Source organism: Numenius arquata, chromosome 8, assembly GCF_964106895.1.
Source record: "Numenius arquata chromosome 8, bNumArq3.hap1.1, whole genome shotgun sequence".
NCBI lineage: Eukaryota > Metazoa > Chordata > Aves > Charadriiformes > Scolopacidae > Numenius > Numenius arquata.
Window position 1 is genome coordinate 61119454 of NC_133583.1, and position 16206 is coordinate 61135659.

Here is a 16206-nt window from a genome sequence, read left to right on the forward strand (position 1 = left end):
CACGGCAGAGAGCAGGACGGCTGTAAAGCCACCCTTTCACCGAGGAAATCACGTGCCATCATCACGGCCAGCTCTGTGCGGGGGAATGGCGGGGGTGGCCAGCAAGCGGGGCACGCTGGGGGCCATGGCTGCTGCAGGGGGGTTCTGCTGCGCTTGGAAACAAAGAGGGAGACCAAGCAAGCAGAGCAGCACCTGCACTTCCCAGATGCACCGACTGCTCTGCAGAAAACCCAACTGCTGACAGGTCCTCAGCATCGCTCCCCGGCAGCCCACAAATACCAGGGCAGCTGAGGGAGAGGAGGTGTCACCCCCACACCTGCCCCTTGCCCTCCCAGGGATGTTCCCGGTGATGGAGGCCGCCTCACCCACGGGCAGGATGCTCCTGCAAGGTCTTCCCCATCCCCACGCCGGTTTAGCCTGTGGCCTGCGACATCCCGGTCCCATGGCGGGGATGCTGAGACACCTCCCACCATCCGCTGGCCATCTCCCACCATCCGCTGGCCATCTCCCACCATCCGCTGGCCACCCAGGAGGCACTGACCCTCTCCCCGCAGACCCCCCCGGCCCCCGCAACTCATCCAAAGTGCAGAAAATGGCTCCTGCCTTGGGGACAGGAGGGAACCCGCGGGCGGGGGCGCGCAGCTGAGGGGGGACGGGGACAAGAGCGATGGCATTTCGGCGTGTCCCCCGCCCCCGCAGCGCGGGGACGCCGCGGCCCCGCCGGTGATGCTCCGGCCGCGGGTCGCCCCGTCGGGGGCGGCACCGGGCGGCGGCAGTACCACCGCCTGCGCGCATCGCTCCGCACCGCTCCGCGGCACGCCCCCCCCCCCCCCTCCCGCCGCCGCCCCGCCCTTTGCGCCGCCGCGGAGAGCAGCGCGGGCGCGCAGCGCAGCAGGACACGCCCCGCCGCTGCCGCCGCCGCCGCCGCTTTTGTGTCTGGTCGCCGCCCCGCGCAGGGGAGGCGGATCCTGCGCGGCGGGGCCGGCGAGCCGCGGGCGCGGGCAGCCCTCGGCGGCGGCCCCGGACCGCGGCTCGGCCGCGCATGGACGCGCGTTCCCGCCTGCACCGTGAGTACCGCCGAGCCGGGGCGGGGGGTCCCGAGGGGGGGGGGACGGCGGGGGGACAGGGGGTCCTCCGCGCAGGGATGCCGCCGCCCCCGCCCCCCGGTGCGGGATGCTGCCGGTGTCCCCGGGGACCGGGCGGCGGATCCGCGGCCGCGGAGCATCCGCCGAGGACAAAGGAGCGGCCGGGGGGAGGATATGGGGGGGGTGCGGCGGGCAGCGCGGCCGGGCGGCGGGGCTCCCCTCGGGGCGCAGCCCCCGCTCCCCCTCCCGAAATGCCGTTTCTGGTGTATTTTCGCCGTCGTTGCCGTCAGCCTGCCCGAGCCCAGGCACCGGGCTGGGCGCAGCCCCCGGAACCCTCCGCCCCGCTCCTCTTTCGGTGCCCCCCGCCCGCCCCCGGGACGCAGCGGTGCCGCCCCGGCGGGGACATCGGCGGCTTCGGTGCTGTCACACCCCCCCCCCCCCCCCCCCCCGCGAGCTGCAACCCCATCTTTCCATCTTGGCTAGGATGGCTAGCGTGTGCTGGAAGTTGGTTGCCCGGCGCTCGGGGATGCTCAGGGCGATCGGTGTGAGCTCATCCCCCGTTGCCGGGGAATTCGGAGGAACCCCCCCCCCCCCCCCCCCGCCCCGAGCGCGGGGGCTGCGGCACCCCCAGACCCACCTCCCGGCGTGGCACCCCCGTCTCCCCGCTGGGGGACCCGAGGAAACGGCCGGGTTTGTGGGGCGGGAGCGGGGAAGGGTGATGGTGTCTGGGAGAGCGCTGCTCAAAGTTCCTCGGGTTTGGGGGAAAAGAACACGATCCGCGCCCGGGCTATTTTCGGTGTGCCCATCGCTCCCATTAAACCCCTTCATTTTCCTTTGGAGCAGCTGTGATTTCCCAGCTAAAGGCTGCGGCCACGTGCCGTTCTTGGTTTTAACCTCCGGTGTTCTGAGTAGCGATGATCCTTAGGAGCGGATGAAATATAGAGCGTTTTCCTCCTCGTTACATGACAAGAGAAGTGACTTAATCTGGTGGGTTTTGCCGTTACGCATCTGCTCGCTCAGATACGCGGCAGAGGATGGATGTACGCTTGCCATGGCAACCTCCACGGTGCATATTACGGCCACTTTTTTTTTTGGGGGGGGGGGGGGGGGGAAGTAGCAGGACTTGTTAAAGCAATAGGAACAGCTGATTTCAGAATCGACATAATTATAAATAAATTGCGCATCTCGGAAAACTCGACCTCTTTTTTTTTTTTCGAGAACGTTAACGTTGCTTCAGTCCGTAGGTGCGGGGAGGGAAAGGGAATCAGCCTCCTGAGGAGGTCGTGTATCCCTCTCCTCACGCAGCTGCAGTGAAAGGTGGCTTCTTCATTTTTCAAGCGGTATTAATTACTGTCATTTATTTCAAAAGCATATTGAATTAATGATCGTGTAATCAAATGCCTTGGTGCATCGTGTTAGCTCGATGCCCATGTGAACTTTAACCTTCGCCAGTATTTGATGTGTAAAACTTTGATAAAACAGCATTTTGATTTTTTTTTTTAAGATTATCTCACACAGGAGGAGCTTTTTAATGCGTTTCTGTTATACCAATAATATGAAATACTTTTTAAAAAAAGTGGTTTTACATTAAACCAATTGTTTGCAGTGGCTGAAACAAGGGCAATCACTGCTAATTGCCGGCTGGGTGCTGGGCGAGGAGGGAGCAGCAGGTCGGCAGCAAACGCCGCTGGCTGCGGGGAGCCGGGCTGGAGGCGGCCGCTCGGACACAGCGTGGTCCATGGTTGTGAGCAAATTCCTCCCCTCCTTGGTCCCACGGCAATTTATAAACCCTTCATTTAAAATTTGCTAAAGTCGTAGTTGCTTACAAAAGGGGATTTTTAAAGGAAGGCTGTGCGTTGTCTCCGGAATGTTTCAAGGCAGCAGTGTGTGCGCGCTGTTAAAGCCACAGAACTTCAGATTAATGAGGAATTAATTGCCCCCGAGGTATTTGCATCCTGTACGAGGCTTTGGCTGCGGGCATCGATCTTAAATCAGAGACGCCAGCGATGCAAAATACAGCAGAGCATCGGACTTCATCGTAGACCCACAAAACGGGGATTAACCCACATCTGAAGGTGGCCAGCAGATGCTCCTGAGGGCCAGCGGGCTGCAGTGGGAGGTGGCAGCCCCTGAGTCCCCCCCAGAGCCACCCCCGGACTCCACACCAGCCACTGCTGTGTCACCGGGTCCTCTGGCAAACACCAGGAGCTGCTGCCCAGGAGGGACCATTGGGTGCCTGGGATTGTGGGAGATCCACGTGCAGCAAAGGTTTCCCAGTGCTCCAGAGATGGTGAATTTTATCCCATTAGGCGTTCCCCTGCTCTGACCTGCTGGAGGGCGACGGGTGAGCGGTGGCCGCATCCCTGGAGCTGCACAGAAGCCCTGGCCGTGGTCCTGGGCAACCAGCCCCAGGTGGCCCCGCTTGGGCTGGTGACCTGGGAGTCACACCTTCTGCACGTGGGTGTAGGAGGAAACACTCCCCTTAAAATAAGGGCACCTGAATCCATCAGACCCATCGCAGGCACTCTGAAACTCCTCTGGTTCACTAGATGGGTGTCTGAAAGCCCTCACCGATTACCCTGTAAAGTGCAGGGCAGAAAACTGTCCCAGAAGTAGTCAGTGCTACTTTATAATATAAATTAATGATCTCGGCTGAGCCCAGACCCAGCGCCGAAATCTTGTATTAAGCCCTATTTAAAGATCTGTAAGAGCCACCATGTGTCTTTGGTTTTTCATCTCAGCTCTCTCTAATTTTAGCGTGGTTTCTGTAGGCTTTAATTTGCCGGCACGGCAGATTGCATCAAATCCTAGGACAAGGCTTTCAGAACTGTTAGCTTTTTTTTTTTTTTTGTCAGATTTTTTTTTTTTTTTACTTTTCTCTGGGAATGCAGCAATTTGGTGACGGCAGAGAAATCCCACATGTGTTACTGTGCGTCTTCACGGGGCGACTTTACACCTTGTAGAAGTGATGGAGGAGCCGAAGGTGGGGAGCTGGAATGGGCAGGGGGGAAGGACGCCTGGAAGGAGCTGTGGATGAAGTTGGGGGCAGCTCGGTGTAAGAGGTCTGGCAGCCCCAGGGAGAGGCACTTTTGTCGCGTAAGTGCAAAAATTAGGGAAGTAAAGGAGCGTAAAATCCATACAGCTGGGAGAGGTACCCTGGTGAGGCGGAGCAAGCAAAATGTTAATGGATCAAGTTATGGTGAATAAAGAAGGCAAGGAAGCCATAAGCTCAGGAAGGCTGCCCTTTTTTATTACGAGGAGGAGAACATTCTTCATCCTGTAGCTCACTTCTACCCAGAGTGAACGAATCTCTAGCTACAGGAGTTCAAGTTTATTGGAGGAAAATGTTTTGTTGTTTTTTGTTGTTTTTTTTTTTTTTTCCCCTCCCAGATATTTTGCTGGGGAAAAGAAATGAAAATGGGAGGTGCTACAAAGAAAATCTTCGAAAGTTTAACCTTTTATAAGCGTAGGGGAGAGCGGGCAGGAAAAAAAGTGGGAATCTGTCTGGATTGGGTGAAGGAGAATCTGTCTGGATTGGGTGAAGGACAGCAATACCATTCGGGTCCAATAATGGGGGTGTGTGAAGCAGTCGGTGGGACTCCTGTGGGTCTGGGCTTGCTGTGAGAGTTCCCGTGGATGGGAAACAAACACTGTTTTTTTTACGGCATGTGAATTATCAGTCATTACTGGTTTGTTTGTTTGTTTTTTTCAATGATGTGCTTAGGATGTAAAGAATGAAATCTTTGGTGCTCAGTTTATCGCCGAAGTTTGCTGCTTGGAAGACATGACACAGGCTATAAATAGAGCGATCAATAGGGCAATCTTCCAGGGATGGAGCGCGTACTTGGAGAGCCTTTTGGTAAACAGAGATCCCTGTGAGCTCCGAAGTTCACGTGGTGTGGCACCGGGAGCAGCAGAGCGTGCCCGGCTGCGGGCGCTGACCTCCAGTCACGAAGCTGGTGCTCCCTTCCCTGGAGAAAGCCACTCCGAAGTGCAGAACTGAGCAGAATTCAAAGCTGTGGTTGACTTGGATTATTTTTCAGCTGCTGATTTCAAAAATACCGCTTTGTTGTTGTCTTTTTTTGGTGCTTCTTAAAGTTTTACTGCAGTTGACTTAGGGAAGGCTGTGGAAGCAGGATGATGGCATGCCAGGAGAAGGATGCCATGCCAGGAACTGCTCTGAGGAACCCACTCTCGTGATGGATTTACACCGTGCCCGTGTTACGCCAGGAGTGAGCAAGAGGCCATCGTCAGTGCTGGCTCTCCTTTCTGCAGCATCCATTCTTTCTTCTGTAGAAGGCGTTGGCTCTTGGTTGTGGTTGGAGGTGAGATGAGAGGAGAAGCCTCTGGGGAAGCCTAGGTGCGTTTGGTGGCCAAGGAGCCAAGCGGTGGCTCCAGGTCCTGATGGCACTAAGGCGAGGAGCTCTGTCTCCAGCTCTTCCCCACCAATCCCTCCCGCTGTCTCCTTCTCTCTTGCATCACTTTATTCTCAAATATATTAAAAAAAGCCCACATTCAAACGCCATATGTTCTGTTTTCAACACCACATTCCCATCTTCTCTTCGTTGCCTTCGTTGGCGTTCTCAGTGTCTGGCCGTCAAAGAGTCTTTCGGGCAGAGGCTCTTCATCCCTTGGTAGATGCTTTGTGAGATGTTTATGGTCCTCGTTACTCCTGACAGAAGGGCAGTTTGAGAGGCTGGAGCACCACCTGGACAGGAGGGACACGTGGGGATGGTTACGGAGCTATGCCTAGCGGGAGGCTGGGGGAGCTGGAGGAGAGATGGATGAGGCTGGGAAGGGGCCGCTGGGTGCCTGGTGGGCAGCTTCACTCCATAATTAGCGTAAAATCTGCTAAAGGTGTTGTTTGAGTGGTGTCGCAATCTCGTTGTACCTTGTGTTTAATTTTGCCTCAGGTATTCGATACACTGATCGAACCGTATGGTGCATGTGTTAGGCGTTTCCACCTCACGGCATTCTGAAGCTTTAGCTGTTGTTACAATAAAAATTCTTAAATTTTAAAGCCTGAGCACTAAATTGGTAGCTTTCAGCAGTTCTCTAATTATGTGAGACATTTTTTGTACTTAACAAATGGTTCTTATTCTTGCCAGCACTTCAGCCCGGTGTTCTAGGACTGTGGGTGTCAGGGAACAGAACATATTTCTGTGTCTGTGAATATGATCCCACACGTTGTCTTAAGTGGGAAAATGTTCACAGCCCTTATATGGCTAGGGAATTTTTATTTTTTTTTTTCCTAAATCCATCAGTGCTTTCTCCCACAGTAATAATGCAGTTTTATCTTCCTGGTGCTTGGTAGGCTGGATGTTGATTATGAACCAGAAACATGAAATGGTCTGTCTTTCTTTTTTTTTTTTCCTGGCAAAAGTATCCCACAGTGTCACCTGCTCTGTCTTGTCAACCATTCACACACTTTTTCTGGAAACGGCTGGTGGTTTCCAACAGCTAATCAATCTGTAGATGCCAAACCGTAGATAAGTACCTGAGGATGGCAAGGGTGCTATTTCTACCTGCCATTGTGCATCTCTTCTTCGTCTTCACCGTGAGTTTACCTGCTCCTCCTCCTTGTGCTCAGCTGTTCCCACAGCAGCGTGGTGGCTTTCCAGTCGTGTGCCAGAAGGTATCTCACCACGTTCTGCGGTGAGATTTGTGAAATACCTGAGTTCCCAGAGCACCTCGTGATGTTCTGAGTGAACATCGGTGAGAGCCTGATTACAAATTCACGAACGGATGAAATGAAGGGTGAAGAGTTCTTTGGGATGATGGAAAAGCAGAATTACCCTCAAATGGATTTTCTTGAGGAATACTCATTGTTGCATTAGATATTCCTGCTCAGTGGCATAACACCCCAAAATCCTTTAGACCCATGGTCATCTGGAGGAGGATGTATGAGGCTTCACCCATGCTGGTTGCTGGGAAAGCTGGAGGTTGAGGTTGGAGGGAGGATGGACATGATGCAGCTGGAGCCAGCAGGAGCCCTGCCATGGTAGGCCAGCGGCATGGCATGGTGCCACCTGAGCTTGGAGACTCCTTGCCACGTGGATGTTTGGGTGCAAAGCCTGTGTGGTCATCCAATCTGGAGGACAGTCGCCCTATGTAAAGGGCACCCAGCCACAGGAGAGAGGGAAAAGTAATGTCATGAGCATGGATGCTGCTATCCGTGGGTGAGCAATGTCATCTCATGAGCTTTCATGACCACCCTTGTTTTGAGGGGCTATGTGTGTTGGCCCCCTCCTGCATGGGCGCATGGCAAGAAGGGAAGGAGATGACCTTGTGTGGAGGCATGGCGGAGGTCTGTGGAGATCCACGGGGAACCACAGGGATCCATGGGGAGAAGAGAGGGTCCCACAGGTGCTGGGAAGCAATTGGAGGTACAGCCTGAACAGGGGCTCCGGGATCCTCTTGGACTTCCTGGGCTGATGGTCACATCCTGCATTTTCTTGGTGACCCTTGGGTACCTTCTTCCTTTTTTTCATCCATGTTTTGTCTCGTGACAGATTAGAAAGCATTGCTTCAAAGGCTTGTCTTGCAGAACGTCCTGCACCTCTGCATCCTGGTAGGATGTGACTTGTGACTGCAGTGACTTGTGTCGTAGGAGGAGGGTCTACCAGATCCCATTTCCAGCTCAGAGGGAAGGACGTGTTGCTGTCTGATGCCCAGCACAGGGTTGTACCTGACTCCGGTGGTCAAGGGAGCCACGTTGTGCCACCTGCCTGGAAGCACATTGTCCCCTCTGGTGTCTGAGCATGGCAGAGCTGCTACTGTTGATTCGTAGATACATTCCCTGCCTCGTGAATTAAGAAGATGTTGTAATTGTCTATGTGAGCGGGAAGATGAATCGTTATAGTACAGAAAATTAGTTATGATCGATATTAATAACATTCCAAGGTTTCATAGTTTTCTTGAAAGTTTTACAACTGAGCAAGACGTACTTATTTACCCAGATGACTGCTTTAATTTCTAAGGCAGGGTTAAAGTATCAAAGCAAATTGGATCAGAAATTCTGCAAAAGTCTGTATGATTTTTAGTATCCTCTCAATGTGACAGCTAAGTAGAACCCTCTTGTTTTCTGAAAGGAAGAAGGAATGGGAGTTTTGAGACAAAATTTATTTTTGGGATAGTATTTTTTACCAGATGCTTAACAGAATAATGATTTGTGTGAGAAATGCTAGAAGGTAGATATATCGTATTTGTAGCCACGTATTGATATGGTCTGTGTAACAGCCTGGTTTGTGGTTTATAAATATCACCTAGAAGAGAGGATTTGGCTCAGAACTGTCTCCAGGACGAGGGCAATCCTCAGGGACTGTCACAGACTCAGGCCCCACCAGGGGCTTCTGCCTGATGTGCTGTTTTGGGGAACAATGGTCTTCACAAAATTTGAGAGAAAAGCCCTTCACTTAATAGGCATGTATTTGTGAGAATTTTTCCTAGTGCCATAAAATATGGTTGTCTTTATTTGCTGTTCCATGGCTGCAGATGCTGCAGTACTTTTCTAAGTACGGAGGGGTTTTTTCCCGGTAAAGGCACATTTCACAGGATTTCTGTAGAAGTATCTGTGAAAGAGGCCAAGTTAAAACATGCCCGCTGACACGCTTGCCTCCGCTGGCACATCAGCTTTCAAATCTGTGCACAGAAGCTCCTTGAAAGTCAGTATTTCTGCGCATCTTCCAAGGCTCACCCGAGTCTCTGCCGTCGTTCTGCCAGGGAAAGGCACTCTTTTTAATGGGATGTCATTAACACTCCGCTGCCGAATGATTATTTCCATTTATAATAGCAACAATATGTTAACTTCGACAAGTTAAAAATTAAGATCCTGGAGCTGCCAGTCAGAGTGCAAGGGCTGCTGGCATTCTTTCATCATCGCTGCTATTTTTGTGTGGACAGATTTAGCATAAAATAGGTGCGATGCAAAGTGTCACAGTGGATTTAGTCCTTGTCCAAGGCGTCTCGGTTTTGGAATGTGGCTCTTCGTATAAAATTAATCAAGAAAGTGTCAATCTTTATCCATGGGGAGGTGTAGGAGGGGAAAAAAACAAAAACTGGTTGTATAATTTGTGACTGGTGTTTCTCAGGACCTGCATCTCCTCCGTGCAGCTCTGGCAGTTGGGATACCATCCGTAAATTTGGTTAAAGCGGGGAAAAAAAAACCCTCATCAGTGTTGGCTGTCAGGTTAGCCCAAGATTAGATAAATCTTAATTACTTCTGCTAGATTTGATTCTGACTAGTCACACTGAACTCGTTATAAGAAGTTATGAGGTCACTGAGGGGGAAACTGAGATTCATGTGCTGTGCTACCTGGTATGAGTCTCTGAGACCAGGTTTGTTTGGAGCTCTCGATTTTGCGCTGGAGAGGATGAGGAGCTGCTCCTGATCCATCCTCTCCACCCCACTCGGGATTTGGTGGATACCTGGAACAGGCTGCCCAGGGAGGTGGTGGAGTCTCGTGCTCTGGAGACATTCAAAACCCCCCTGGACACGTTCCTGTGCAACCTGCTCTGGGTGGACCTGCTCTGGCAGGGGGTTGGAGGAGATGATCTCCAAAGGTCCCTTCCAACCCCAAGTGATTCTGTGATTCTGTCATGTTCCCACCAACTCATCTCTTTTATAAACTGACCTACTTAGTGACTCTTTGCGGAGAAGTCTATACCTTTGCCCATCCGTTTCATCCTATTTTGAGCATCTCCCATAGCATCTAGTATGTCCTTCCCTTTTATTTCAACGAGGAGACCATTTTATTTTTTTTTATAGCTTTAGAATAGTTCTAGGAAACGCTAAAGTAAAAGAAATTGTGTCCTTTCTGAAATACTTCGCATTTTTCTAGTCCGTTAGTCTGAATGTACTGACTTTGGCAGCATGGGGGGAACAGCATGAGAAACCGTAAGTGGTATTAACAGAAATGTAGGATTAACAGAACAGAGTCAGTTTGTGCTTCTTAATAAATGCCTTCCTAAAATACAATACCCTTTAAGAGGAATGTTCATAGTTGACAAGAAAGGAAAAAAAGAGCGATCACTATCTTGCTAATGAACTGGTAAGTCTGAATATTAAATCGTCTACAGAAGCTACCTCTCAGCTTCTGTCCATCCCCTTTCTCCTTCTACTTTACAGTAGACAACTTGGCTGAGTCTTTCTTTGGGGTTAAGAAAAAGCACTTTAGCATCGAGTACAAACCCTATTATTGGTCCCTGTCTCTAACACACAACTTGTGTGTGCTTGTATAAATGTATCTGTGTATATATGTAAAAATACGGGTTTATATTAAAACATGCATTAAAAATTTGAATTCACGCTGATCATAGATTGCTCCATTCTCACAATACAGACCGGGAAACTTGCAGCAAGTAAAATGCAAAGCTTTGAGGAGTTTTTATGACTTTGCAAAACCTTCAGTGCACGGTGGTGCCAGGGCTTCATTTTTTACCTCCTGTGGCCTCTCGGTTCCCTCTGAAGGTTTTGTAGTGGAATAATTTGTGCTGGAACAGGTGAAACTGGAAATGGGGCTAGCAGAGCATGTTTCAGGTGATGTGTGTGTTGAGGAAGCGCCACGGTACTCACGGGTATTTGGCAGGAGGTGGTGGGTGAAGGCAGGGGCTCCATGAAGCAAATGGCACAGTGAAGAAGTCTTGTAGCCAGATTGGTTTTTTTCCTCCAAGTCTGAAGAGAATTAGCGTTCCTTGTTATCTTATTGCAGAAAAGAAGGGCAAACTGCTGACATGTGGGCCCTCTTGGGGCTGGGGTCAGCAGAGAGTGCCCTCAGGCTCCCCACAAAAGGGGGAGGTGGCACCTAGATCCTGCGTGTCCTGTTGACCCCATTGAGTCAGGTTTTCATAGCAGCTTTGTTGCCATTTCAGGGTTTTTTAATTAAGAGCTCGGGTTTTTCCCTTAAGTCCTTGGTGTGCAGAGGCTGCTGTAGGGACCCGTTCCTGGACCTCTGAAGGCTTTCTCTGGAGACAAGGGTGAAGCAATTGGCCGGGTGAAGCCCTTGGCTTGCTGTTGCGTGCAGAGCGTGAGGCTGGATGTTCTGCAGAGCAGCCTCAGCACCATCTCCACAGGGATCTCCGAGTCCAACCAGGATGCACCATGGTGTGGAGGTACCAACCTCATGCCTTCCTGAAGACCGAAGGGCAAAGCTGTTCCCTATGGAAGAGCTGTACAGACGGATACTGGCTCTTTGAAAACCTTCTTTGGGGTGGTTTTTAAATTTTTTTAATTTACCCAGAATCAAAATATGAAACCTCAACATAAAAAAAAAAAAAAAAAAGATCTTTTTGGGCACACAAGGACTTTCCCAGACCTGTTCTTCCCTTCTTCACTCTCATGAAAAAGCTTGCACATCTGCCAGACTTTAAGTCCTGATCTGATTTTTCCCAGTTTATCATTCCTTCCCTGATAAATATTTTCTTCTTGAGACTCTTAAGACTAGAGGGGGAAACCCACAATTCTCTGTCTAGGACACTAACTTTTGATGGTCTTCTGTTTTGAAATGTTCTTGCCCTTTTAGAAGAGGAACGCGCTGTGGTTTGGTGGGGGGTGGACATTCTTTCACCAGGGAGGTTTTTCCCACCCTCCTGAGAATCCAACACAGGGTTTGACCAACACATCAACTTTTGGAGGAGTGCAGCCCATCCTGGAGTGGGGAATGCCCTTGGATTTTGACAGCCACGTTGCCCTTGGGTGGTTGGATGCTCGGTGTGGAGCTTCTCAGTGTCCTGGGGGTGAGAGCAAATATTTTTGGGCAGAAGAGCAAGGACTGTCACGGCGGCTCCACAAGGAGGGTCTGCAGCGCCCGTGTGATACCCGTAGGAACACGGAGAGTCATACACAGAGTCCTTCTGGTCTCTGAGGCTTTAAATAGCGTTCGGTAAATAAAACTGTTCTTTGAGCAAGGATGAGAAAAGAGAGACAAGAATAGCTGTCCATGAAGTATCATCCCTCTGCGCAGTCAAACAGCTGCTCTGTGGAAGAATTAGTGCGAGACTGTGTGGTTAAAGGTGATGTCATGAAAACGCACAGCAAAACTGCCAAAGCAGCATTAATTCTGTGCTGTCGTAAAGCCTGACTTGCCATTCTGGTCCTGTAACACAGGTTTTCACATACGGAAATGTAGGATGTCAGTCTTATTTTTTTTTTTTTTTTCAGATGTGGAATCTATTGCTTTCTTCTAAAAACACACATTGCTGCTCTGTAATGCATTTAAAACTTCATGTATTTTGTTTCATTTCCCCATCCCTGGAGGGGTTCAAGGCCAGGTTGGAGGGGGCTTGGAGCAACCTGGTCTGGGAGCAACCTTGGAGCAGGGGGTGGCACTGGGTGGGCTTTAAGGTCTCTTCCCACCCAAACTGTTCTGTGATTCTGTGATTTTAGTCATGTGCCCTTACTTGTAAACTACCAATTGAGCATTAATGGGCAAACCAGATTTGCTGGAAGATCTTTTCATAATTCTTCTCTACTCTTGTTGTGATTTCTTTTCAACCAACTCTGCTCCAAGAAAACACGGAGAAAAATGGAAAACCTTTTTTGTTTGTTTGGTTTGGTTTTTTTGTTGTTGTTTGCTATGACTTTGCGTTATTTCCTGACTGTTCAGGATCACAGATTTCTAGCTGAGAGCAGAGATCAGCCTGGAGCACGTTGCACCAGCGAAGCAACAAGCTCTTGCCAAGCAATAGCAGAAGGGACCAACTACAAAGCCCTCTGCCATCCCAGGTACGAACCTGCGGTGCAGAAGGCTTTTTGAGGTGAATCCCATACAAAAGAGAGGCGACCTGCCTGCGGGTTTCGGGAGGTAAACTGTTTGCCGCTGTGTTGCGGTAACACACGGCATGTCACGGCTTGAGCCAGAGAGGAACGGTGCTCGGACAGTGTATGGTGGAAAAAGCTATTAATTTTAAGGCACTTTCTCTTGTTTTTGGCTGTGAGCTGTAATTTACTGTGATTATTTGTTTCCTAATAAATTGTGTAGCTCATCTCGGCATCAAGACACATTAGGCTTTCTGCTCTGATGTCTGTTACGCCGGCTAATTTAATTCCTCTTTGGAAAGGAGTTTATGACCAGATGTGGGAGGTTTGACTGGAAGATACCACGCAGCTTGTTCTCTCTATCTGGGTATACCCAGAAGGTCAAATTCTGCTCCTTTCTGCCCTTAGAACTTAACTGAAGTCAAGAGAGCTCTGTAGGTGTAAATGAAAGTACACTCATTAGAGACCGGCGCAGGATGGGAGGGGATGGAATTTCAAGTAAAGGTGGTAGCACATGAACGAATTGGCTGCTCGTCCATCGAGGAAAAGCCATCCCAACATTTGTCTCACAAAAGCTTCCAAACACTTCAGCTGGAGCGGCTACTCTTTAGCTAATGGCATTAAAATAGGGATTTTCAATTTAAATAGTATTAAAATACAGAGTAGCGACTACTGACACCATTTAACCGGGGATATAACATGAATGCTTATTATTAATTAGTGAGTGAAAAAAGCTTATTAGCCAGCTATGTCGTGGCATTGTTCTGGAGACGAGTGTTTTGCTATTAAGATTACTTTGAAAGCAAAGATAGTCCAAAGCTAAACGTATGTAAGGTTGTTCTCCCACTTTTTTCTCTCCCTAGTTCTCTGCTCTTTTTGCTCATCTTTGCAAGTTGTGATGGGGCAAATTCTGCTTTTCAGTGTGAGTTGGTGCCAAGTTTGTGTGTGCAAAGCAGAGGTTTGTCCTATGCCAGCCTGGGCATCGGTGGTGCCCGTGGGTGCCACCGCCGTGCCCAGCCTCCGGTGTCAGACCCTCAGTCCTCGTGTCACTGCTGCCTTGCTACCCAAACCAGAGCTTTTCTACATTTGCTTTTCTCCTTTTAGAAGTTGTTCTTGCGTGTTTTGTGTGCGTGTGCCATCTTGCTCATTTAGAATCATAGAATCATGGGACCATTTACGTTGGAAAAGGTCTTTCAGATCATGGGGTCCAACCACCAACCCAGCACTGCCCAAACCCCCACTGACCCATGTCCCTCAGCACCACGTCTGCCCGGCTTTGAAACCCCTCCAGGGATGGGGACTCCACCACTGCCCTGGGCAGCCTCTTCCCAGGCTTGACAACCCTTTCCATGAAGGAATTGTTCCCAATATCCATCCTAAACCTCCCCTAGTGCAACTTGAGGCCGTTTCCTCTTGTCCCATCGCCTGTTCCTTGGGAGAAGAGACCGACCCCCCCTGGCTACACCCTCCTTTCAGGGAGTTGTAGAGAGCGAGAAGGTCTCTCCTCATCCTCCTTTTCTCCAGGCTGAACACCCCCAGCTCCCTCAGCCGCTCCTCACAAGACTTGTGCTCCAGACCCCTCACCAGCTCCGTTGCCCTTCTCTGGACACGCTCCAGCCCCTCAATGTCTTTCTTGTCTTGAGGAGCCAAAAGCCACCCCAGTTTCTGCCTGCATTGTGCCTGCCCTGGCCCGGCGGCGTTTGAGGAGTCGTTTTGGTTGGTTTAACACCCATCCTACAAAAATATCCCCTGTCGGTATCTGTGTCGCCGCCTTCTCGGGGGGAAAAAATAGAGCTGAAGGGTGCGGTGCCGCATCCTCACGGCTTCTCCTACACACACCGATGGCAGCCAGGCGGGGACGGAACGAGGCAGCAACCTCGGTGGTTGCAGGGTAAAATCATTTATAAACACCCCTCCACGAAAAGCATGCCAAGGAAGAAATCCAGGTCTTTTGCCATATCGGTAGTGATTTTGCGATTGATTTCCTGGAGCAAAATTTTTAATTTTTACGACATTTTAGTGCCCTATATATTTGTGATGTATTTGTCAATGAGATGAGCAAAAGCCGTATTGGTTTGTAATGGTCGTAAGAACCCCGTAAGAAGGTATATTTAATGAAGTGCGGTGGACCCTGTGGTGAGAGTCGCGGGATCAGCCAGAGGTTGGGCTGAAAAGGACCTGCAGGTCCAGATGTTTTACAGCCCGTCCTTTATTAGCTTGAGCAAACTTGGCGTCTCATGTATGGTGACAAGGCAGGAACACAAACCTCTTAAATAACTTAATTCTTTTTCGAAAACCGCTGAGGAGAAGGTAGGAAACTATGAGTCACTTCGTGCTTTGAGAATCACGAACACAAACTGGATCCTGATCCAAAGGTTCCCCGAGATCATTAAAACTTGCATTAACTTGCATGAAATATGAATCAGGCTGCCAGAACTTATGTATTTAGCACAGCTTTATCAGAGGTTTTATTCTGCATGGAGCTAAATACAAATTTTTTTAACAAAGCTGATGGTTGTACTTAAAATAGTGCACAGTGTAATGGAAGTATAAAAATACTGGTCAGAGATCACTCCGAGATGCCTTTCACTGTTCCAGAAACTGTTCTGCACAGTGTTGTGCCCTGATAATATTTCAGCTTTTTTTCTGCAAAATTTAGTAGGGAGACACCCCACTGAGCTGTGCTAACTGATTACATCAAGGGCCTGTTACGGGAAGGTCCAGTCTGGTTTGCAGCTTGTGTGTGGTGGAAGGGAAGGTTGGATTTTCTTGACCAGAGATCAGCTGGATTAGATAGATCTTCAGCAAAAATGGCAGTAAAAAGGGGGTGGGGGGGTGAAGTACTCACCCACTACTCTGCAGTAGGTTTGCATAGATTAGCTTTTTTGTTAACGCTTATGGGTATAGAGCAGCTCTAAAAGCTTGGTTGTTGGATTGGTTTTTTTTTTTGGTGGAGTCTTTAGATAGCAACGGGAGTCATTTTATGCACCAAATAGAGCTGTGGTATTTGCAAGCCCTGACCAGAACTGATCAAAACTGGGCCCCGGGCCAATTAAACGTAGATAACGAAAAGTCCTGGAGCATCCTCCCGTAGCATGCTGCTGCTGGAGGGCCATGTCCTCCTTCCGTGGCCTTCCCATCGCGTGCTCTCCAGGGCAGCTCCAGCGACAAGTTCACTTGGCTGCAGCTTAGCGAGTTTTTGTTGGCATAACTAGATTTTCATAGAAAAAAAAAAAAAGGTACCGGCTGAGATCCTTAGGTACGTTAAAAAGATGTTTTCAGCTATCACCTTAAACTATAAAGGGCTTTGTGGCAGGGTTGGGACGTCTGTCAGAAGTGACGTTCATATGGTTGATCCACAATGTG

At 50.0% G+C, this 16206-nt stretch overlaps 1 protein-coding gene across 1 annotated transcript in view; it reads left to right on the forward strand.

Moving 5' to 3' along the window:
- Positions 1-568: 568 nt before the first annotated feature.
- The window catches only part of LRRC7 (leucine rich repeat containing 7), a 160069-nt gene continuing 144431 nt past the window's right edge, over positions 569-16206 (forward strand). The window contains 3 exon segments of the mRNA XM_074151373.1: positions 569-639; positions 641-765; positions 768-1067. Of these exon segments, the coding sequence (XP_074007474.1) occupies positions 593-639; positions 641-765; positions 768-1067 (472 nt within the window). The 5' untranslated portion in view covers positions 569-592.